We start from the raw sequence: 24883 nt of genomic DNA, 5'->3' as shown, positions 1-24883 counted from the left end.
TTTTGGATCCATGTATGATTAAGAAGACGATACATGAAGAATTTGACAGGCTAGGAGCACTTCTTCTGCATGCATTGAGAAGAGAGAGATTAGCATGACCAAAGACCATCCGGTGAAAGAGGATAGCACTTCCAAGGTGAAAATCCAAGAAATAGAGGGAGAAGATTCAGAAGAAATGTCCTTGACCTATTTGTTTATTGGATGGATGTCTTAATTGCATATATAAAATTTCTCCTGGATGTCTTTGATATTTTTATTCTAGTTGGTGAAAGTATTTTCTTCCATTTGTACTTTTTGGGATTTCTGAATTGTCTGGATACTTTTTTTTAATGAATTTGCTTAATTATTGTGGATGCTTAATTAGTTTTCCGGTGGGAGAAAACGGAGACAATCTGATCGTTGATAGTGAGCGATACTAGAAAAACATTGTTATATACGTTGGTGACAGCGTGCTTAAAGCCATACATTCATGGTGATCGTGCAAAAATAACTCAATGGATTATATCAGAGCAAAATAAGTGTATAAAAGTGAAAATCCCTTGGATTAAACCAGGATAAGTCCTCGTGTTGCATTGTGCATACGAATACTGGACAACTAATTATTTTAACCTTGAATGTGAATTGATTTGTATAACAGCTTTTAATGTATGGTTGCAGTTTGAAGTTTGAGTAACTGGAAATGATTTCAAGTCGATTGAAAAAGATGTTTGAGCTGACTAAAAGTTTACCAGTTAACTCAAAAATCCTCCTCTCCTATATTTATCAATTGACTGTTATGGATGTGTTTGTAGGACTCTTAATATCCTACTGCTGATAACTCTGTTATAAGCCTGTCAGTCAAAGACACAAAGTAAGAATGATAGTCAGTGAATACTAAATACAAATAAGTTGTTTGGTTAGTGCAGTGCTTGTATGAAAACCAGCAAGAAACAAGCAGAAACTATAAGATACACAGATTGAAAGGCAATTAAGTATAATTCCTTCACATTACCAGTCTTTTTACATACAAGCTTTGGTTTAACACTTAAATTGTACAAACAAGTCTATAACATACACAGAATTCTGGACACACCACATAATTTATGAACATTGTGACCAACAATGGTCTTCAGAGGAGAACCAATAGCAAACTTGCACAAACTTCAATACTTAAGCAGTAGGATAAGAAGCTTGCATAGCAATTCCGCAGAGTCCTTCTTCAGCACCAATATTTCTTTGCATTCTAATGTAACCATTCTCGCCCCAACTGGTTCCCCATGAGTTCTTCACTAACCAATACTGCGTCCCATCACTAGCTTCACCATATCCAACTTCTGTAACACCATGATCTAACTCAGTTCCACATTCTCCAGTAAAAACACCGCTTGAATAGAGCTGAAAATCCGATCCACTAGCATCAATGGCGACAGATACAGGTTGGTTAGCTACAGCTTTTAGTAGAGAAGACTCGCTGTTAGCTGGAACATCTTCGTAACTAGTAATCTCTGCAGCATGGTTGGATTCCTTCCCGGTTTTGCAAGTGCCATCGGTTCCCTCGTATGGGTAATTGGATTCAGTAGTAAGCCCATGGTTCTTGATGATAAACTTAAAAGCATCATCCATCAGACCTCCTTCACATCCCATATCCGAACTTGTGTCACAGTCCACGAGTTCCTGCTCGGATAAAGAGATTAACTTACCAGTTTTGATCTTGTTGATTCCTTCTGTGGCAGCAACAGCAGAAAATGCCCAGCAACATCCTACATTATAATAAGGTCGTATTAGTTTTTATTATTTCAAATTCATTTATAGGGAGGTTAAATAATGATGATGAGTTAGTTTGACTTACCACATTGTCCTTGGTCTTTAATCCCAGTAACAGCACCCTCCTTTCTCCAGTCCATGGTAGTTGGAGCAGTTACATTTTCATAGTTGAATAACGTAATTTCAGACAATTTCTGGTGAGAAGGCATTCTATACCTGTTGCGAGTGGCTGTGAATTCCTCATTTGTCAAATCTGCAAATTCATTGATGCCCAACTTGTAAGGCTTGATCCCAGCCTTGTTGACAGAATCAATAGTTACCTGAATTCTTTCTATTGACACTACTATTTTTGTGTTTGAATGTTGATGAAATATTTAGAGAGATCAAAGTATATTTATAGTACTGAAGATGTTCATTTAACATTTTCTCATGATGAATTATGATTGTGACAATGGAGATAGATTTTACGTACACGTTGCTTTGATGTCCTCAAATGATATAAACCTAATAAGCCTCTCATTTGTAACTTTCTGATGTGTTTTATTCCCATAAACTTGGAACATATAGTTCAATGGAGTGCTTAACCCCAATGTTGTCCTATTTGCAAATCACAATAGCTTCTCTTTTTTGGCCCTTAATGTGACACGGAAAAGAACAAAAATAGTTACCACAGCATGTAATTTTCACTTCAAGCTTAGGGAAAGAAAAGCATTTTCATAAACGACATATCTTACTTGTCCTATTATAAGTATAGCATACGACTCAATTAATAAAGTGGATTTATGGTGCTACCATGGGCGGACATACATAATCTCAAAGTAAAAGTTTATTCGCACTTGATATTTATATTAAATTATTTGTATCAAGTGGATCTAATTGAATTTACTTAGGATGAAATTTCATTTTCCTCAAGAAATGATAGTGTAAATACGTGAAGTAAATGAACTGACTTGACCACAATCTCTTCTTTTTTTTTTTTTTTGTATAACCAAAGCCCAAAATATTGAACCCACTGGCTCGATTAATCCAAATTCGAGTTAAATACTACATAGCAGCCTAGTTTAACAAAATAATTACCTTAACCTCTCTTTTTTAAACAAATTTTAGGCGTAAATGCACTATGCAGTATATAATCGATATATAATCACCGCAAAACCTATGTATATTCAGTGTATATTGGTTATACACCTATTGTAAATTGAGTATATAATGGTCAAAAACACACCTCAATTATCACTTTTTTGTGAGTTTTCTACCCGAACTATCAGGTGTTTGTTTTCAACCTGAACTATCACCTACTATTTAGCAAAATACACACAACTATCAAGTATTTGCGTTTTCCAACCTGAACTATCACCAACTATTTATCAAAACACAACTAGACTAGTATCTGATGGTGTTGGAAACTCGCAAAAAAAGTGATATTTCAGATGTATTTTTGACCATTATCTCTTAATTTTTTTTAAATTTTCCAATTAATTCATTATGTGGAGTGCCATTTGGCGCCATTTTTAAACACACAAAAAGAGAATGTACAACACGCACCATCAAATATTAGTCGAGGTGTGTTTTGATAACTAGTTGATGATAGTTTAGATAGGAAACACAAATACCAGATAGTTCAGGTAGAAAACTCAAAATAGAGTAATATTTGAGTTGTAATTTAACTATTATCTCTAAAACTTATTTCGACTAAGCGGATGAAGAAAATTAAGATCCCAAAGGGTAAAATGCCTTGTAATTAAAGATCAAAGTTACGAGACGTAAATAATCTAGAAGGATTTTTTGCATATTAAAAAACATTTTCTAAAAGCCAAATACAAAAAAAAAAAAAAAAAAAAAAAATCCTTATATTCTAGAAAATCATGGCAAACATAATCTCCATTTATGCCCACTTTATTTTTCTGTCTCGCGAGTTCTGACTTGAGCCGAGGGATATATGACTTGTGGATCCGAATTTCTATTGAATTAAATTAAAAACGAATAGAAGGAAGGGAAAAAAGTGTAGAAAATGATAACATTAGTCCCTTAACTTTGGTAGCAGGTCCAAAATACTTCCTTAAGTATCATTTGAGCAGTTTTAGTCCTTTTTTTCTTTCACCCCTCCACCAGGACCTCCTTGCTCTTTGGACTCAACCACAACTTTCGAGTTAGAAGTGGAGGGTGCTTATCATATGAGCAACCCCTTCTTGTCAGTTTTAGTCCATTAACTTTGCCTAAAGTGGGCACCTTTGGTCTCTACTAGATATTTACCAAACTCTGATCGTTAAAAACTCAAAAGCGCAAATAAAAAACTATAATTGACACAAAAATAATAGAAATTGCACCTTAAACAACTACATCAAACTCTTGAATTGTGCAAAAAAAAAAAAAACTGCAAAAATTATACTTCTAAATGCGAGTTCTCATTAAATATTTTCTATTTTCATAATCTCTGTAAAATCTTTTTGATAGGTATATTATCGGTTAAATTTAATAGTTAAAATCTGATAACTATCTACTGGAGACCAAAAATGCTCGTTTTTTTGGCAAATTTAAAGGACCAAAACTGCTCGGTTTGATACTTAAGGGTCCATTTTGAACTTACCACCAAAGATAAGGGACCGTTTTTGTTATTTTCTCAGAAAAAGTGAGGGGATGCCAGAAATGAAAGCAAGCATTATCCAATAAAATACTTTGTCCTCTTCATCTAGTCTTGATTCACCAATTTTGTACACTCTCTCCTTAAAATGTTATGATTACGTGTTTGTAAGACTCTGGATTCACTACCGTTGATACCTCTGTGATAAGCTTATCAGTCAAAAACACAAAAGAACAATAGTCAGTAATTTAAATTAGTACTAAATTCAGTGAGTTGTTTGGTTAGTGCAGCGCTTGTATGAAAGCCACCAAGAAACGATCCGAGACTATGGGCTACACAGAGATTGAAAGGCAATATAGTATAGTTTCATCATATTACCAGTCTTTTTACATACAAGCTTTGGTTTAACACTGAAATTGCACAAACAAGTCTATAACATACACAGAATTTTGGACACACCACATAATTTATGAACATTGTGACCAACCAATAGCAAACTTGCACAAACTTCAATACTTAAGCAGTAGGATAAGAAGCTTGCATAGCAATTCCGCAAAGTCCTTCTTCAGCATCAATATTTCTTTGCATTCTAATGTAACCATTCTCGCCCCAACTGGTTCCCCATGAGTTCTTCACTAACCAATACTGCGTCCCATCACTAGCTTCACCATATCCAACTGTTGTAACACCATGATCTAACTCAGTTCCACATTCTCCAGTAAAAACACCGCTTGAATAGAGCTGAAAATCCGATCCACTAGCATCAATGGCGACAGATACAGGTTGGTTAGCTACAGCTTTTAGTAGAGAAGACTCGCTGTTAGCTGGAACATCTTCGTAACTAGTAATCTCTGCAGCATGGTTGGATTCCTTCCCAGTTTTGCAAGTGCCATCGGTTCCCTCGTATGGGTAATTGGATTCAGTTGTAAGCCCATGGTTCTTGATGATAAACTTAAAAGCATCATCCATAAGACCTCCTTCACATCCCATATCCGAACTTGTGTCACAGTCCACGAGTTCCTGCTCGGATAAAGAGATTAACTTACCAGTTTTGATCTTGTTGATTCCTTCTGTGGCAGCAACAGCAGAAAATGCCCAGCAACAGCCTGCATTATAATAAGGTCGTATTAGTGTTTAGTATTTCAAATTCATTTATAGGGAGGTTAAATAATGATGATGAGTTAGTTTGACTTACCACATTGTCCTTGGTCTTTAATTCCGGTAACAGCACCCTCCTTTCTCCAATCCATGGTAGTTGGAGCAGTTACATTTTCATATTTGAATAACGTAATTTCAGACGATTTCTGGTGAGAAGGCATTCTATACCTGTTGCGTGTGGCTGTGAATTCCTCATTTGTCAAATCTGCAAATTCATTGATGCCCAACTTGTAAGGCTTGATCCCAGCCTTGTTGACAGAATCAATGTACTCAGCATTGTCTTTGAATATTGTGAATCCTTTTGCCTTCTCTACATCATCTTTGTACACACGCCCAAAGCGAGCCATCCACTGTTCGTGTTTCTGGACCATTGAGGCTTCATACAAGCCGCGAGATGTGGCTCGAGAAGCCTGGAACAACAAAACTAGTAGAGCTGCAAAAGCAAGCTTCCAATTGAATGTCAAGGCCATCTTTTTAGTTACCTGAATTCTTTCTATTGACACTACTATTTTTGTGTTTGAATGTTGATGAAATATTTAGAGAGATCAAAGTATATTTATAGTACTGAAGATGTTCATTTAACATTTTCTCATGATGAATTATGATTGTGACAATGGAGATAGATTTCGTACACGTTGCTTTGATGTCCTCAAATGATATAAACCTAATAAGCCTCTCATTTGTAACTTTCTGATGTGTTTTATTCCCATAAACTTGGAACATATAGTTCAATGGAGTGCTTAACCCCAATGTTGTCCTATTTGCAAATCACAATAGCTTCTCTTTTGGCCCTTAATGTGACACGGAAAAGAACAAAAAAATAGTTACCACAGCATGTAATTTTCACTTCAAGCTTAGGGAAAGAAAAGCATTTTCATAAACGACATATCTTACTTGTCCTATTATAAGTATAGCATACGACTCAATTAATAAAGTGGATATATGGTGCTACCATGGGCGGACATACATAATCTCAAAGTAAAAGTTTATTCGCACTCGATATTTATATTAAACTATTTATGTCAAATGGATCTAGTTGAATTTACTTACGATGAAATTTCATTTTCCTCAGTAAAATGATAGCGTATATATGTGAAGTAAATGAACTAACTTGACCACAATCTCTCTCTCTCTCTCTCTCTTTTTTTTTGTATAACCAAAGTTTTGAACCCACTGGCTCGATTAATCCAGATTCGAGTTCTATACTACATAGCAGCCCAGCTTAACAAAATAATTACCTTAACCTCTTTTTTTGAAACAAATTTTAGCCAGTATGCAGTGTATAATCGATATATAATCACTGAAAAAATCTGTGTATATTGGTTATACACCTATTGTAAATTGAGTATATAATGGTCAAAAACACACCTCAAGGTTCATTTTTTTGTGAGTTTCCTACCCGAATTATCACGTATTTGCGTTTCCAACCTGAACTATCACCTACTATTTAGCAAAGCACAACTGACCTATCAAGTATTTGCATTTTCCAACATGAAGTATCACCAACTATTTTTTAAAACACAACTAGACTAGTATCTGATGGTGCTGAAATCTCGCAAAAAAGTGATACTTCAGATGTATTTTTGACCATTATCTCTTTTTTTTTCTTTTTTTTTTTTTAATTTTCCAATTAATTCATTCCATGTGGAGTGCCATTTGGCACCATTTTTAAACACACAAAAAGAGAATGTACAACACGCACCATAAATATTAGTCAAGGTGTGTTTTGATAACTACTTGATGATAGTTTAGATAGAAAACACAAAGATAAGATAATTCAGGTAGAATACTCACAATAAATTGATATTAGAGGTGTAATTTAACCATTATCTCTAAAAACTTTTTCGACTAAGCAGATGAAGAAAATTAAGATCCCAAAGTGTAAAAGACCTTGTAATTAAAGATCAAAATTACAAGACGTAAATAATTTAGAAGGAATTTTTGCATATTAAAAAACATTTTCTGAAGAGAAAAGACATCATTTGACTCTTGAACTTGGCACGAAAACTCAGTTTAGCAACTAAACTTAACTTATATTTATTTACCCCCCTTAACAACTTTCATCCCAATTATTTACCACCCTGAGAGCTGACGTGGCAAAAAAAAAAGTAAAAAATAAATAAATTAAGAGAGTGAAAAATATAAAAAGGTGGGCCCGCTGATATATATATATATATTATTATTATTATTATTATTATATAATTAAAAAATAAAATAAAAATAATATATAATTAAAAAATAATTAATTATTTTTCTCTCCACCCCACCCCACCCCACCCCCACGCCCCCGCTCCTCTTCTCACCCCACAACCCCGCCCCCCACCACCATCTTCTTCACCCTTCATTTTTTATTTTTCTCTTTCTTCTTCTTTCTCCTCATCCTACCATAACCACCCATAAGAACAACACCCACATCTTTAACCCACACCCACCACCACCACCACCATCACCCCACCAAATTTCATCCCATTCCTTCTCAAAATCGTCCAAATTGATTATTTTGGTTGTCATTGTTTGCTATTATTATTATTATTATTAGCAACCCCATTTTTTCCATAATCATTATTCCATAACTTTATTTTTAAAAGAAAACAAAAATCAAAATCAAGAAACCAAAAAATGGTGAAAATGGTAAGAAAAAAATGATGAGAATATAGAGAGAAAGAAGAATTTGTGAAGAAGAAGGAGGAGGGGCTGTGGGGGCGGGGGGGGGGGGGGGGGGGTTGTGAAGAAGACGAAATGGTGGGGGAGGGGCGTGGGTGGGGGAGAGGGGCGTGGGGGTGGGGTGGTGGGGGGGCGGGGGGGCAAGCGTGGGGTGGGGGCGGGGCTGTAGCGTGGGGTGGGGGGTTGTGGAGAAAAAGATGGTGGTGGTTATAGAATAATGGTTATGGAAGAAATGGGGTTGCTAATAATAATAATAATAGCCAACAATAACAATCAAAATATCTAATTTGGGCGAATTTGAAAAGGAATGGGAAGAAATTTGGTGGGGTGATGGTGGTGGTGGTGGGTGTTGTTCTTATGGGTGTTTATGGTAGGATGAGGAGAAAGAAGAAGGAGGAGAAAAATAGAAAATGAAGGGTTGGTAATTTTTTAGTATTGGTTATTTTGGTTGGCGGCGGCGGCGGTGCGGCGGAGGCAGTGTGGCGGTGGCAGCGGCAGCGGAGGTGTGGCGGCAGCGGGGGGGTTGAGGAGAAAAAAGAAGAAAGAGAGAAGGAGGAAAGAAGAAAAAAGAGAAAAAATAATAAAAGAAAAACAAAAAATGAAGGGTTAGTAATTTTTGACATGGCAATGACGTGGCAACGACGTGGCAACGATGTGGCAATGACGTGGCGCGAGTGTAATACACCTCCCATTGTGAGAGTGGTATTATTTTCTCAGGGTGGTAAATAATTGGAATGAAAGTTGTTAAGGGGGGTAAATAAATACAAGTTAAGTTTAATTGCTAAACTGAGTTTTCGTACCAAGTGCAAGGGTCAAATGATATCTTTTCTCTTTTTTGAAAGTCACAAAAAATAAATAAATTATTTTCTAGAAAATCATGGCAAACATAATCTCCATTTATTTCCACTTTATTTTTAAATCGTCTCGCGAGTTCTGACTTGAGCCGAGGGATACATGACTTGTGGATCCGAATATTCTATTGAATACAAATTAAAAACGAATAGAAGGAAGGGAAAAAAGTGTAGAAAATGATAACATTAGTCCCTTAAGCTTGGTAGCAGGTCCAAAATACTTCCTTAAGTATCATTTGAGCAGTTTTAGTCCTTTTTTTCTTTCACCCCTCCACCAGGACCTCCTTTTTGCTTCCTTGGTGACTCAAATCCACAACTTTCGGGTTAAAAGTGGAGGGTGCTTATCATATGAGCAATCGCTTCTTGTCAATTTTAGTCCTTTAACTTTGCCTAAAGTGGGCATCTTTGGTCTCTGCTAGATATTTACCAAACTCTGATAGTTAAAACTCAAAAAGCGCAAATAAAAAACTGTAATTGACACAAAAATAATAGAAATTGCACCTTAAGCTACACAAGACTCTTGAAATGTGCAAAAAAAAAAAAAAAAAAACTGTAAAAATTATACTTCGAAGTGCGAGTTCTCATTAAATATTTTCTATTTTCATAATCCCTGTAAAATCTTTTTGATAGGCATAATATCGGTTATATTTAATAGTTAAAATCTGATAAATATCTACCTGAGACAAAAAATGCTCATTTTTTGGCAAATTTAGAGGACCAAAACAGCTTAGTTTGATACTTAAGGGTCCATTTTGAACTTACCACCAAAGATAAGAGACCATTTGGTCATTTTCTCAGAAAAAGTGAGGGGATGCCAGAAATGAAAGCAAGCATTATCCAATAATATGCTTTCTACTGTTCCATCTACTCTTTGATTCGCCAATTTTGTACACTCTCTCTTGTTAAAAGTATGTTTCCATTTTAGTTTACACCAACTCCCTTGTCCCAATTTACGCAGCAACACTTTTTTTTTTTTTTAATCTGTTTCAAAAAAATTTAATTTTTTATATTTAGAAATAATTTAATTTTATGAGATTAGTTACAATCACACAAATATATAAAATTTGTTTTGAGCTATAAATTTCAAAACTCTATGTCAAGTTAAATGATTTATTTGTGTCAAGTTAAATAGTGTAACATAAATTGAGACGGATGGAGGATTAAAGTTGTTAAAACAACATGGACCCCCAAAACCCAACTTGCTCTATATTTTATTTTCATTAAAAATAGATCAATTTTGTACCATTCACACTTTTGTTTTGTCAAACTGAAATTTTTCTGTTTGAGATCATAAGCAAGATGGAAGATGAATACATTAGGAGACACCATAAACATGTGGTTAACGACAATCAGTGCAACTCTTCACTTGTTAAACGCATTAAAGCTCCTGTTAATCTTGTAAGTTTAATCCATTTAAAGTACTTTGCTCTTTTATTTTCATATATTCTCAGATCTATATGCCATCAACTTGTTTTGAGTTACTCCCTCCGTATATTAAAAATAGATGTTTAGTTTCTTGTCCAATTTAGAAAACCAAGACAGAATTTTATCACTTAGTTCCTAATTTACCTTTATTACTCCCTCCGTTCACTTTTACTTGTCCACTTTAGACTTTTTACGCTGTTTAAGAAATAGTAAATGAAGTGCATAATTTACCAATGTACCCATATTAATTGATGCATATTTTTATTGAATTTCAAAAATGTTTTGAAGTGAGTAATTAATACTATGGGTAAAACAGAAAAAAATAAATTGTCTTATCTTAATATACTAAAAGTGATAAGTAAAAGTGAAAATCTATTTTTGGATATTGGACAACTAAAAGTGAACGGAGGGAATATTAACTATCATCATTTCCTAATGCATTTTCCAAAACATTAAATTTATTATATTCAAAGGGCGATATACTAAACTTATCATTTTATTAATTACATCTTAGGGGTTGTGCCAAGTCAAACATGGACAAATAAAAATGGACAGAGCAAGTAGCTGCATTGTAGACAAATAAGATTTAGGAATTGGGATTTTGTCTTCCTATAAAGTAAATTGGTCGAATTATGTAATTTAAGATTGCTGATATAAATGTTTTTGCTGCTGTTTTGAGGTAAAGAAGAAAATGTTTTTTTATGTGTAAGACAGTGTTAATTGTTTCACCCAAGGGTGTGGCCTAGTAGTCAATGAAGTTTGGTTGAAAACCATGAGGTATCAGGTTCAATTCCCAGCAGAGATAAAGTACTAGGTGAGTTCTTCCCATCTGTCCAAGGCATGGTGGACAGATTTACCCGAAGACCTATGTTGGTTGGAGGTAGCAGGTACGCTGTTGAATTAGTCGAGGTATGCGGCTGGCCCGGACACCACGGTTATGAAAAATAATGTGTAACAACAACAACTACATATCCAGTATAATCCCACAAAGTGGGGTCTGGGGAAGGTAGAGTGTCCACAGACCTTACCCTACCTCATGGATGTAGAGAGACTGTTTCTGAAAGACCCTCCGCTTAAAAATAAAATAAAATAATGTGTAAGACAGTGTTTTTTTTTTTTTTTTTTATGAAATAAGATTGGTATTAGAAAGGCATCATGAAGATACATGTTACACACACAACAAAATCATGGTTAACTCCTGAGAACAAAAACTTCAATTCTAAATCAACCAGAAAGCGTTAATTGTTTCATCACCTAGAATATTCATATAATTAGCCTTTGGAGATGGAATTGGCTTTGGTAAACCAAATTGCATCATGTACTTGATTTCATGTGTAACCGATCATTGGATGTGGGACTGACTGGTCTGGTATATTTCATAGGTATGGTCATTGGTGAGAAGGTTTGATCAACCACAAAGGTACAAACCATTCGTGAGCAGGTGCGTAGTGCAAGGGGACCTTGAAATTGGGAGTGTGAGAGAAGTGAATGTACGGTCGGGTCTTCCAGCCACCACCAGCAAGGAGAGGTTAGAGCTTCTAGATGATGAGGAGCACATCTTTGGCGTAAAGATTGTTGGTGGAGATCACAGGCTTAGGGTATGCATCTTTTATCTTCTCATAGAAAATATTGAATCCATTGAATGGATATATATGTTGGCTAAGGTGCTTTGTGTATCTTAAAGTTGAATTTATTCTGTGAAAAAGGAATATAGAATCAAGTGTCTGTTGAATGGTAAGAAACCATGTTTTCCTCTAACCATCTTGCATCAGCGTATAACTGACTATTATATGCTCCTTCTCCTGTTGTGGTTGGGGGGTCATTTGCTCTTTCCCCCCTACTTTGTGCTGGTCTTTAATTTTTGCCCCTCAAGACAAACAACTTTTTTCGCGGGCATAGATTTACATTTTCGCATTATAATATTCCACAAGTTATGTCCCGTGCCTTTAAAGAACTTATCCCCGCTAGGCATAAGTTTGATTTTGAACGGCAAGAATTAAGAATCAGCCAAGTTAAAGACCAGCCCATTTGAAGGGCAAGCCCTGCAATTTCTTCGTGGTTGGCTGAGAGACAGGATTTTCATTGCAAAAGATCTATACGTACTTGAATCCTTGCTGTTCTGAACTCCAACTAGAGATGATGTTACCACCATTCAACTATGCTGATTACTTCTCTGAGAAGTCTTTGGCACTTGAGCTTTAATTTGTCCCTGTTTAAACGAGTTATCCTCTTCCTCCTTCTAACCTCAAATTTTATTTTTCCTGATCGGCTTCTTCAACCAGTACAATAACTATCGCAATATATATTGATCAAGCGAGGTTTATTTCGACATTCTATTCTGAAAGAGCTGACAAATCAAAGACAACTTATAAGTTAAGCATCCATTGTGGGATGAGATTCTCAAGCTTATAGTACTATTTTATACATGCGTGCACACAGCATTTGAACTTGAAACTTCAAGAAACTTCAAGTGTTCAGCATTCATTATGGTCACCTTTGCTTATTCAAATGTCTTCATGGTGTGCGTCTGCGAGAGAGAGAGAGAGAGAGAGAGAGAGTAATTGATTTTAAAGTTGGGATGGGAAAAGCACAAACAATGAAGTTTAGAAACAGAAATTACATGAGATGTTTTATAGTTATCATGAAGTGTCCATTCAATAAATAAATTTAAGTTTGAAAGAATTTTGGTTGAATTTTAGACGGAAGTAACTTGAGTTTTACTTGCACCTTGTCATGTACGATCTTTATAATTTAATTTTCTGGAAAAATATTTGGACCATCTTCTTTATTGCCTCAGAATTGGCTTACTCAGTTAACAGTAGTTGTGCTTGAATATCACATAGAAGCTGCTTACGTTCCATGCTGTTATTATCGCTTTTTTCTTGAGCAATAATGAGTCTTAGAAAAGTGGCTAATTAATGGTACTCCTCCTGTCCCATTTTACACGACGGTGTTTGACTGTATACTATGAATAAGACTCAAATGAAAACTTTGACACATAAACTAAGTATATGCAAAGTACCATAGTTGACCTTGATAGCAATAATTAAATGGGAGATGGTCAGAGTCCCACATTTCCCTTCATGTTCCTCACTTTTATATCAAGTGGGTTCCAATAAGTCATGTCAATAACGGTAAAAATGGGATGTCTTATCTTATTACCACAAACTAAAGAGAAAAGAGTCACATAGAATGGAATAGAGGAAGTTGTAAATTATATCAAGTTTGATCCCACATGGTTTGTGTTGCGGAACTTAAATGGCTTAGACAGTGAGCATGTTGAATTGTTCCATTCATCAAAATTACAAATCTTCTGTTCTTCATTTACTGTTCTTTGGTTAGGAAATGGAGAAGTGAATGCCTGGTCAACTTTTCCTCATAGCAAAGAGACGTTTCTGTTGTTTTGTTTCTTGAAGCGGCATCGATGCAGCCCTGCCATTGGGTATAGCGTGGGATGTAGGGATCCTTTTACCTGTACAAGATTTCACAAATTCTGATCCTATGCGTGTGTAATGCTAATATTTGTTAACTGGAACGATGAAAAGCAAAATGACCTGCTAAGAATGGTTATTGCTTTCCTCTGGGAGAGGCTAATGCTAAGTCCAAATAATCTTCCTCGCATCATCTTAACTCAATTTATTGAGTTTCTGGTGTAATAGTAGTTGGATTGATGATGATGACCATACTTTTTGATTTTTTGTTCCTTATGGGGGTGAAGATTCTTCTTTTTTGATATCCGTGGTGTCTAGGCCAGCTTGTTTATACCTCGACTAATTCCACGGGATACATGCCACCTCCCACTAGCAACAGGTATTAGGTAAATTAGCCCACCAAGTCAGTACCTTCTTGGTACTATTTACAATGAAATTTACCTTACATTTAAGAAAAAAACAATTCATTGAGCTTTATATATTCCTTTCTTTCCATGGTCTTATCTTGTGCACATACACTCAATGTTGGGTCTGGTATTTGTCAGGAATCTTTTAATTTGTTTATTTATTTGTATACCACTAGAAAATACACAGAATCTTTATAAACCTCTAATTTTTCTCAATATACACATTATTGAGTAATGGAATGAAGCGGATCTTGATGTTCTTTCAATCTATTTTTAGTTCCAGAAAAAAACAGGTCCAGATGGAGTGAAATGAATGTTGAAGATTCATAAAGCCATCAACTACTAGTTTGGGATTGAGGTAGTAGCAATTGTTTTTTGGTTAGGAAATGGATAACTGAGAAGTGAATGCAAGGATAACTTTCCTCCTGAGAAGAGTGGTTTCTGTTGTTTCGTATCGAAGAATCGATACACATTCATTGACAATGTGGCATCGGATGCTAGGACCATTTTGCCAAAACAAGATTGTGCAACTCCCCTCTACCATTTCTCTTATTAAGTATGTTATTCAAATATTTGATTAAGAAAAAGGACATGCTAAGATTAGAACGGATAAATAACTTCCCCATGCGAGGGGCTCATTTGAAGTCCAACGAACCTACCTCTGCCTTAATTTGAACTCAATTTATTAAGCTCTCTGTAAACTGCTTTTCTTCTTTATCTTTTTCTGTTTCTTTACCAAATACATATAGCTCATCATGAAAACGTTGTGCTTCCATGTTCATAATGTGAGCCAGCTCCCCTTCCACACTGTATAGTAAAATTATGTTAGTATGTTTTTGCATCATTTTCTGGACTGCATGTTTTTTGTTGGAAAACGGAAGTATTACACAGTAGTACTTAATATCTATACATTGAGCTTGTTAGCAAGTGATTTCCTTTTTCTTTGAAAACGTGGCAGAACTACTCCTCGATTATCACTGTTCATCCTGAGGTCATTGATGGGAGACCTGGAACAATTGTGATCGAGTCATTTGTAGTAGATGTACCAGACGGGAATACCAAGGATGAAACATGCTTCTTTGTGGAGGCCCTCATCCGGTGTAACCTCAAATCGCTAGCTGATGTGTCAGAGCGTTTGGCGGTGCAGGGCCATACCGAGCCTATTGATAGAATGTAGCTTCACAGTTTTTGCAAATGCAGTAGCGTGGGCATATACGTCTTTGCTGCTGGAGCATACATGGATTTTGCTTAGAAGGTGAGTAGAGTGATGGGTATTGTGCTTGTCCTCCTTGATCTCAGGCGAGCGTGTGTATATATATTTTATATTGATGCTTCCTTTAATCATCTGATGGTCACCTCTGTTCGTAAAACCGGATTATTCTTGCAATGGCTATTTCACATTTTGAAGAACCAGTACTGATTCTGGCAGTGCGAAGTATTGAGCCTTGGTTGTAAATATATGCTACGCTACTGGATGAGCTTTTGTTGTCATAAGAATCATGTGCTACTCTGCTGTGGCAAAGGTGCGCTATACACTTGTATCATTTAGAGGCTGGTGTGCTAATGGTATTCCCTAGACTGTAACTCTGCCTTTGTTTTTTTTTTTTTGGTACTTATACATGACAAGAGTTCCTGGTTTGTTGTAGTATATTTCACCCTTTGCGGTATGTTGTATATGATTTCTTGGTGCCTTATTTGTTCCCAAAAACATGTGGATTTCCGAAGCAATTTGTCTTGTCCCTTCTTCATCCCTTCATCCCCTGTAAAGGAATAAGAATGTGAGGGATACTTCCAAGGAGCCAAGAATATCAAGAAAGACAAAGAAGACCGCTTTTGTTTGTCTTGGTTTTGTTTCACCTCAGTACACAGCCGGACCTCTTTTGTTTCAATGAATTAAAAAGGCTACCAAATTTGGGAATATACTTAGTACGTTTTGTTTTGGGAACATGCATGCATTTCAATTGCTTATCATGTGTGTGTTGAGCTTAAATGGGAAAATATGATCAGTGGATCACATACTCGAACCCAACTTGTTTAGAACTGAGATGTTGTTGTATCATTCATGTATGTTGCACTTAAAGTTGGTATACAACAACTATATCTCAATTACAAACTAGTTGAATTATCTATATGAATTCTTACTTCCCATTTTGATACATTTAATTCCAATATGGAATAACTTGTGACTTATGACAGTAGAGGTTTTCTGAAATTTTGGTTTAACAAAGTCTAGTTTCTCCAATCATTCGTGAAAACAGGTAATCATAGTTTATCCATGTAAAAATCACAAGAAATATCTCTTATTTCTTTTGTCTACTTCACCAAATGCATTTTGATTGGTTTAACCTAAGAAGATTATTTCTCAATAGTTACAAGGTTTGGTTTCTGATACATTAATGAAACCAAAACCTTCAAGGATTCAGAACTCAAGGTGGCAACCAACTACTATATACATAGCACGAAGGAGCATTGGAACTCGACCACAAATCCAACATTATTACAAACATCCAACGAGAGACAAGTGTGTGCGCTGTCAATACCTTGTTCTCAAAAAGAGCCAACTAACCAACGAAGAACCTGAGTCTTATCAAGTTTTATCCTTCTAGTTCTTTTGTTGTTATTGTTAGGTTCTAATTGTGGTTCCACTTATTTTTCTTTGCAAGTATTGGTGATAAGTGTTGTTGATATTATTGTTTCTAGGCCAAACCCGGCCGAATACGTATGATCGTCCACAGTCAAACACCAAGTCTGCCGCCCCTTGTTCCATTTAGACACGTGAGGTAGGCTAGAATTTGTTGTGTCGTTTAGACAACTTTTTTCTTTGACTGCTTGACTTGGTGAATTGCACGAACGTGCGTGAAGACCTTAAAAATAGATTTTTTATTTTATTTTTTATTTTCTTCTTCCTTTTCTCTTTCTTTTGCATCAATTGAAAAAAAAAAATCATTAGAAAATTACAGAAAAATCTATCAGTGTTGGTCTTGTCTAGTTCACTACACAAGTTTGGTTCTGCAGTTTTGAATCATTGGTGTTTCTTTGAAACTCGACTGGGTGATTGAAAACTTGAACTTGAAGATAAATTATTTTTAAAAATAAAAAATTCAAGGATGAAAATCGAATCAGCGTTGAAAAATCTGATTGGAAGCTGATGAGATGGAATTTCTTGGATCTGGGTTTAAATCTTCGAGTAACAATTATTTAGAGCTGAAAATCGTGATCGTTCCTTAATTTGAGAGCGGAAATTTGAAAAGACATTGTTGGAGTCTAAGCGCGAGTTTGAAATTTTGGTTTGGCTTCGATTCTCAGATTTTAGGTCTGTTTGTTGATGTTAGCTGATTATGATGTTTGTAAGCTCGAAATTGTTCAATCACAGCTGAAAATATGAAAGCTACTTCGGGTTTGAAGCATTTGTCAGGAAAAAAATTAAATCCGCCATTGTTGGCCGACGAAGCTTTGACTTGAGTATTAGTTTTGGAGTTCTATTGCTTGTCGAATCTGAAACTAAAGTGGAGTTGTGTTTGAACTAAATCGACGCTAAAACCAACTGAAATATTGCTGAAGTTGAACTTGAAAACTCATAGAACTCCATTGAAGCTCGTATGAAGCTTGAAGGTGAAATTTCAAATATTTCGATCAGAAATTTTCCCCGCAATAGCCATTCATCTGGGTTTGCTGTTTTTTCTGTGGAATTGCTTGCTTGATAAATTAATCATTGTTGAAAATGAAGTAAATCTGTAAGAAAAAAAACATGGAGGAAGAGGGTGACGTTGGGGAAACGGCGGCCGGAGGACGGAGGGGTTAGGTGCGTGGGGTTGAAAATAGGTTTTTATTTTTTTGCTCCTTTTTTTAATTTACTAAATAGTTTTAAAGTTTTGGTTAAAAAAAAAACTAAATAGTTTTAAAATAATTTTTCTACTCATATTTTATTCTTTAATAATTATTTTTAGTATATATGCCACGTGTCTTCATTTAATTCGCTGTGTTGACACGTTATCGGCAAGTGTATTACACTCACTCTATATATTTGATTGATAGTACAAAAAGTGTCTAAGTGAAACACAAAGTGCCCATCTGAAGTGTCTAAATGGAACAAGGGCACTTTGAAAGGCCAAAGTTAAGGTTTTTTGACGAATACAAGTTGTCCGTCAAACGGGTTTAGCCTTGTTTCTAGGATCGTAGACAGATTGTTCAAGGAATAGGTCATTTAAGTTTGACAAGAAAGTTGTAAACATGTTATCGCTTCGGATTATAGTGAAGATTTTGGTAAATCCCGTAGGAATATAGGTCGTAGTTTTTGACTCTCTTGAACAAGGAGTTTTTCATGTGAAATCTTCTGTTTTTTTATTTTTTTTTATTTTTTTGTATTCCGCTGCAAATTCCTTCTTAAGCAAACTGCTTCAAGAATCTAATTGTTGAAGTACATAACAGTAGCCCGATCCTAATAAGTGGTATCAGAACTAGACCTTTATACAAAGGCTAGTACCTTGAAAGATGACGACACCTCCTATCGTACAAGAAGGACAATCAACCACAAGACCACCATGCTTTGATGAAAATTATTAGGGCTGGTGGAAAGACCGTATTGAAGATTATATCACATGCGAAGGTCTAGAGCTATGAGAAATTATTCAAAGACACCCAGTTATTACCAAAGCATCAACATCCACAGATGGCAAAGAATCAACATCAGAGTTCTTACTCCAAGATGAAAAGGACTTTCAGGCCATCCAAAAAAAAAAATGCAAAGAAGATACTTATATGTGGCCTTAGACCAAAAGAATATAGTAGAATCTCTTCCTGCAAGACGGGCAAAGAAATATGGGACACCTTTACAGACCACCCATGAAGGAACAAGTCCGGTAAAGAAATCAAAGATCTCCATATTAAATCGACAGTATGAGTTGTTTAGAATGAATAAAGAGGAATCCATCCAAGAGATGTTCAATAGGTTCACCAACATAATCAATGAACTCGATTTTCTTGGTTTAGATGTTCCTCAATGAAAGAGGATTGAAAAACTGCTCGATATCCTACACAACTCTGGCGAAAGGAAAGTTAATGCTATCATGGAAGCCAAAGATCTGGATACAATGACCATAGAAAACCTTATGGGAAATTTGAAAATGTATGAGATGAGGAAGCTCCAGGCATAGAAAAACACTCCATCAACCAGAAATGTGAACCTGGTTCGCGCGGCCAACCAAAGCAAGGATTTCAGTGAAGGAGACATGGCCCTGCTCACCAGAAAATTTTAAAAATTTGTTAAAAAGGAAGGATTCCAATACAAAGAGGATGTTCCTCAAAACCAAGAGAGTCCGAGAGAAATAACCAAGATGGATGTTGCAGATGTGGAAGTATGGATCACCTCTTGCTTTTAAGTATGAGAATTCTTTACACACCGTTAATGCATGTATAAAAGATAAAATTATTTTATAAAGTTTCAATCAAAGTTTCAATTGGCTAGCTTGAAGTAATGATTTTGATCATGATATCTATATGAATTTCCCCTATTTACTCTAATTTAAAATATTTATTTAGTTGAGAGCAGTATATATAATAATATTCTTTGTGCAAACATAATAAAGAAAACTCTTGACGTCGAACGACATGGATACCAAAGGCGTTATAATTTTCAAAAACAAAATAAGTAAAAGCTGGTGTCTCCAAAGCTTAAAGGTAAGTTCTACAGGGTGGTGGTTAGACCAACTTTGCTGTATGGAGTAGAGTATTGACTAGTCAAGAATACCTAAGTCCAGAAGATGAATGTAGCTGGGATGAGGATGTCCAGATAGATGTGTGGGCATACTAAGAGAGATATAAGTTATTTGGGGCAAGGTGGGAGTAACCTCTGTTGCGGACGAAATGATGGAAGCGAGACTTAGATGGTTTGGGCATGTGAAGAGCAAGTGTGAGGATGCACCAATAAGGAGGCGTGAGAGGTTGGCTATCACAGGAGTTAGGAGAGATAGCGGTAGGCCGAAGAAGAACTGGGGGGAGGTGATTAGATAGGACATATTGCGACTTCAGCTTATTGAGGACATGACCCTAGATAGGATAGCGTGGAGGTCGAGGATTAAGGTAGAAGGATAGTAGGTAGTCGAGTGATGTTGCATTGTAGGTGGGAGAGGTAGGGGCTATCCCCCTTTACACGTATTCTTAGTCGTAATATTGTTTAGTTATCGTGTACTTGTCAATTCTTCGATGTGTATCACTATCTATTGCGCTTTTGCTTTGTATCTTGCTCTTTTGCTGTTATATTTGTTGTGTCTGTGTTGAAGTCATTTTCCTTTATTTTCCTTTCTTTTCTTTGATCTTCTTTCCTTTCGAGCTGAGGGTCTTTATAGCTTTTTTGTCTCACAAAAGTAGAGGTAAGGTCTGCGTACATCCTAATACTGGGTATGTTGTTGTTGTAAAATAAGTAAAAACTGAAAAAGGCAAATTATATAGTGTTTAAGTAAAAAAAAAAAAAAAAAAAAAAAGAAGAGGATTTGTCTACGCTAAGTGTATATATCAAATCATTTAATGCATGACATATGTCTTTTAAGTAAAATTTTGGAGTTCTTGGCATTTTGCACCCCTAACATGTGCACTCTTTTGTGATTTGCACCCTATTCTATTATTTTCAATGATTTCCACCCCGATCTCTTTACATTTTTGCAAAACAAGAACAATCATTTTTTGTTGAATTATCCATAAGGGCAAAACAAGAAAACATAAAAAATGATGCAAAATGAAAAAAATAAAGTATTAAACAAAAAAAAGAAAATCTTGCCGTCTCTTAATTAAAGCCACCCCTAGGGAAGATTGTCCCTTAATGCCACCGCCCAAGCTTGTACATGTACCGGAACTCAATTGTTTCATCGATATACGTTTGTTTAGCAAGAACAACATCATTCAAGGCATATTTACATCTTCTTGCACAACAAATTATAATAGAAGTCAATTTAGCCTTAAGAAGGGAGAATTATATGTACATTATGTGAAGTCGTTGTTTTTCCTTTGAGCAATTTTCTACATAACCCTAATTTTAGCTAGGATTACTGTTAAAATTTTGATATCATGAGTTTGAATTCAATGACGTTGTTACTGTTGTAATTTAATGACTTTATTACTGTTGGCCCCATTAAATATTTATCTAAGAAGTTGAGGCGTGTACCAAAGGACGGAGGACAATGAAACATCCTCCTTGCTCTTGTTAGATGAAAAGATACCATATCAGTTATCAAGTATCATCCTCTTCAAAGAAGAGATGGCAGGGAAGATATTAGCATATTGATGGTGTTGGAAAAAAATTCAACTTTAACCTTTGAAGAGGCGAATAGGAATTGATGAGGCAGAAAGAAAGACAACAAATGAAACATGGCAAGCCTAAATAAGATGTCTTTTTTCTGTTTGCACCATTTTTTATCTTATTTGTATTTTTCCTATTTTGCTCTTATGAATAATTCAACAAAAACTCTTTTTTATTGTTTTGCAAGAAAATAAAGAGATTAGGGTGTAAACCATTAAAAATAATAGAATAGGGTGCAAATAAAATAAGAGTGCACACGTTAAGGGTGCAAAATGCCAAGAACTCAAAATTTTGACTTAGCACAACTAATTATGGAGTATTATGCATTCTTCCTAAAGTATCACTTTATTACGACAATTCATTTAGGATTTATATAATTTAATGCATAGATCAGTACAACACTTTTTTTTGGGTTAAGATAGATATCTAATCCATGAAAATTGACCAATAAGTTATAGTTGAGACCAGATTAGATTGCCACATTGGAGGACAACAGAGAAAAACAGAACTGAAAATGGTCCATATCTAGCTAGCTAGCTAGAGAGGAACCATTTTCTAGGTTGTACATGGTTAAATTGATGCAAACTACAAAGCTACGATTCCTGCAAGCACTAAAGCTAAAATAGAACCAATACTAGAAAGACAAAAGCTGATCCTAGATCTAGTTGGTGAAGAGGGAAAAAAGATATATCCATAAGCTATATTCCCTCTGTCCCTTTCATCCCATTAGGTGGAGCTGCACATTTATTGCAAGTAATTCCTTTCAATTCTTCAAAGCTCTTGAGAATATCTTCACTCGCGAATTTGTTAGAAATTAAAATAACTTTCTCCTCTTCGTCACCTTTTTTCTCTGCCACCACCATTTTGTTTTTGTTTGGGGATGCACTCTTGAATTCAAGTGTAGGAATAGTTGATCTAATTGGAGAAACACTTGAACGCCGTTGAGAGCAATTAGAGGAGGATGAATTAAAGTTTAATGCTCTAGGCACAATATTTATGCCTTTGGGAAGCTTATTTTTAGCAACGTGCCAGTGAGACAGTTGCAGTCAATAGTGAGCTGGGGAGGATGGTTATGTTCACCGGAATAGGCCACAACAAAAAGATTTTTACCCTTTGGGCTTTTGTCAATGTGTTTCTTCACTCTACAGCTTTTTAAGGTGCTACACCTGTAGGAGTTCCTGTCGTGACACACAGAATAAGCATCACAACATTTTATTAGGTCACGAAAATTGATGAGAAAGGAACAAAACTTTCTATGACATGAAAAAAATGTTGAAAGAACAAACCTCGGGAATGGAGAAGTTTTTATTGGCTTTTGACCGTACTTCCGCCATGCCCATGTATCATTTATGAATTCCTCTTGCCTCAATTCATAGATAATTTTTATCGGCTGATTTTTCTTGTGACGATCAGGTGACTCATTTAATCTTAAAAATTCATTTCACGTAAAATGAAACAGATCGGATGGAGTACTACCTTCTACGAGTCTGGATCAAACTAGTTCTACTGGGCACGGTCAAAGTAGGATGAACTAAAGCTCGCTTCACCAGTTGTTGTTGCAAATTAATCAATTGTTGCGCTGCTGCTGACACACATTGTTCGGCTGGTGGTGGAGGAGGAAGAATTATTGGTTGGCTAATTATTTGAATGGGGACGGGGTTTGTAGGGTGAATGATCGAAGAAGATTGATCATTTGGTTTTTGCTGTTGAGCGATTGGAAAATTCCTAGAAAAAATTTCTACTGAGCTTTGAAAGATATATCGTCACAGTCATCATCTAAAAGTCTGTCAAAAAGATTCCAATCATCATCATTTTCAAAAGGCAGTGAATCTATGCCTAAACTAGGAGCTACAATGTTCTTACAACCGCGCCTAGATCCCAATTGTTATCACCAATTTCAGCTCTATATAAAAATGTATCTAGTTAGCTAGTTCAAAAAATGGGGTAGGGTAGGGTTAAAACCTTAAGAAATTTAAAAAAAAAAAAAAAAACCTTAAAAAAGCCCAATTATGTATTGTGAGAGAGGGGAGTGGGGGAAAAAAGGGGCTCAAAGACTAAAGAGGGCACCGACTTTCAGAGAACATTAGCATATTAAAATGGGAAAAGAAAACTAATGTAACAGGGGTTTGAGTGGGTAGGGACTTAGGGACCAAACAAGGGATGAAGAAACTGAATAGGATTTGCTTATTATATAGAGAACTCAAAGGGGGAACCCACTCACCCCCGCACATCCACATTCACTTAGCATTTAATGCACATTGAATGTTTTTTTCCTCTTCTCGGGGGAGTGATTTTAGCACTTATATGAACAGATAAAAAGAACACTCAAATAGTGAAACAAAGGTCCCTAAAAAAAGAAAATTTGCAATTTCAATATTTTTTTGATGTCCTTTGACTTTGTTACAGTCAACACTTTTTTTGTGGAACCAATAGTTACAATCAACAATTTTTTTGTGGAAGATATGTTGGGTGCACCCCTGACTATAGCATATAAGAAGATGTCACAAACTCTGATGAAGCAGTAGAATATGCCAGAGCAGCTTCAGAAATTTAGATCTTGTAACATGTTTGGAAAAGGTAAACAATTTTTTTGTGGCAATATAAGTGAGCTTTGAAGTGTGATCTATCTAGTCTAGTGAGAAAAGCTTAGAAGAACTAAACCAGAGGAAATAAAACTTAAGCAGCGAAACCTCCCAATTACCAACTCCATATTAGAAAATATCTCGAGTACTGCCAAATGTTTTGATATTTTGGAAAGGGAGAAGGGTCAAAAATATCCCTCTACTTTGGGAAAAGGGCTAAAAATATCCTCCGAATTTATTTTGGGTCAAAAATACCCTTCCCGTTATGAAACTTTTCAAACATATCCCTCCGTTAAAAGAATTATCTATTCCCCTTAAAAAAACATTTTTTGACCCGATCCAAACTTAACCCAACCCAAACAAAATAATAACTCCTTAGTCCACCAAATGAGACTCAAACGTTCAATTTGAGAATGGTAACACTTCAAAATCTCATGTTACAGATTAGGACAAACATTTTAGGCGCTTCTTGTTGTTAGGTGAGCTGGGAAAACAAGCCTTGGGCATACTGCTACTTCCATTTCATGGATGAAGTTTTTGGGTTTCATCATTTGCTTGAATAGGATTTTTGCAGTGAGAAGAAATTTATTTCTATAGTTTTATTTAAATCAGGTACAATTTCTGTTTTATTTTTATCTTTTCATGTTCTTCTGTTTGGTGTTCGTATTGTCTCTAGAATTTTGATTTTGTTGCAGTGAAAATATGGCAGTGGCTATGTATAAAATATGCTTTGCTAAGAAAGAAAATCTC

General features: G+C 35.6%; 3 protein-coding genes across 4 annotated transcripts; 1 reads left to right on the top strand and 2 right to left on the bottom strand.

Moving 5' to 3' along the window:
* Nucleotides 1–1149: 1149 nt before the first annotated feature.
* LOC132067231 (senescence-specific cysteine protease SAG39-like) lies at nucleotides 1150–3252 on the bottom strand. Its single transcript, XM_059460395.1, has 4 exons — nucleotides 3240–3252; nucleotides 2766–2799; nucleotides 1829–2058; nucleotides 1150–1739 (listed from the first exon to the last, which is right to left on the bottom strand). Exons 1-4 carry the CDS (start codon nucleotides 3250–3252, stop codon nucleotides 1150–1152), a joined length of 867 nt encoding a protein of 288 aa, XP_059316378.1.
* Nucleotides 3253–4840: 1588 nt separating this feature from the next.
* On the bottom strand, nucleotides 4841–8936 carry LOC132059176 (senescence-specific cysteine protease SAG39-like). 2 transcript variants are annotated; one of them, XM_059451709.1, is made up of 3 exons: nucleotides 8697–8936; nucleotides 5520–5891; nucleotides 4841–5430 (listed from the first exon to the last, which is right to left on the bottom strand). In XM_059451709.1, exons 1-3 carry the CDS (start codon nucleotides 8836–8838, stop codon nucleotides 4841–4843), a joined length of 1104 nt encoding a protein of 367 aa, XP_059307692.1. In that variant the 5' UTR covers nucleotides 8839–8936. The 2 variants fall into 2 exon arrangements, with proteins under 2 accessions (XP_059307692.1, XP_059307701.1); XM_059451718.1 differs by lacking the exon at nucleotides 8697–8936 and having other exon boundaries at nucleotides 5520–6028.
* A 1038-nt stretch (nucleotides 8937–9974) lies between these two features.
* On the top strand, nucleotides 9975–15836 carry LOC132059188 (abscisic acid receptor PYL9-like). The gene is made up of 3 exons (XM_059451731.1): nucleotides 9975–10395; nucleotides 11805–12020; nucleotides 15219–15836. The coding sequence occupies exons 1-3, from the start codon at nucleotides 10297–10299 to the stop codon at nucleotides 15435–15437; spliced, it is 534 nt and encodes a 177-aa protein (XP_059307714.1). The 5' UTR covers nucleotides 9975–10296; the 3' UTR covers nucleotides 15438–15836.
* Nucleotides 15837–24883: the final 9047 nt, after the last annotated feature.

The sequence above is a fragment of the Lycium ferocissimum genome, chromosome 1 (genome assembly GCF_029784015.1).
Source record: "Lycium ferocissimum isolate CSIRO_LF1 chromosome 1, AGI_CSIRO_Lferr_CH_V1, whole genome shotgun sequence".
NCBI lineage: Eukaryota > Viridiplantae > Streptophyta > Magnoliopsida > Solanales > Solanaceae > Lycium > Lycium ferocissimum.
Note: the sequence above shows the minus strand (reverse complement) of the source record. Positions and strands in the feature narration are given on the sequence as shown.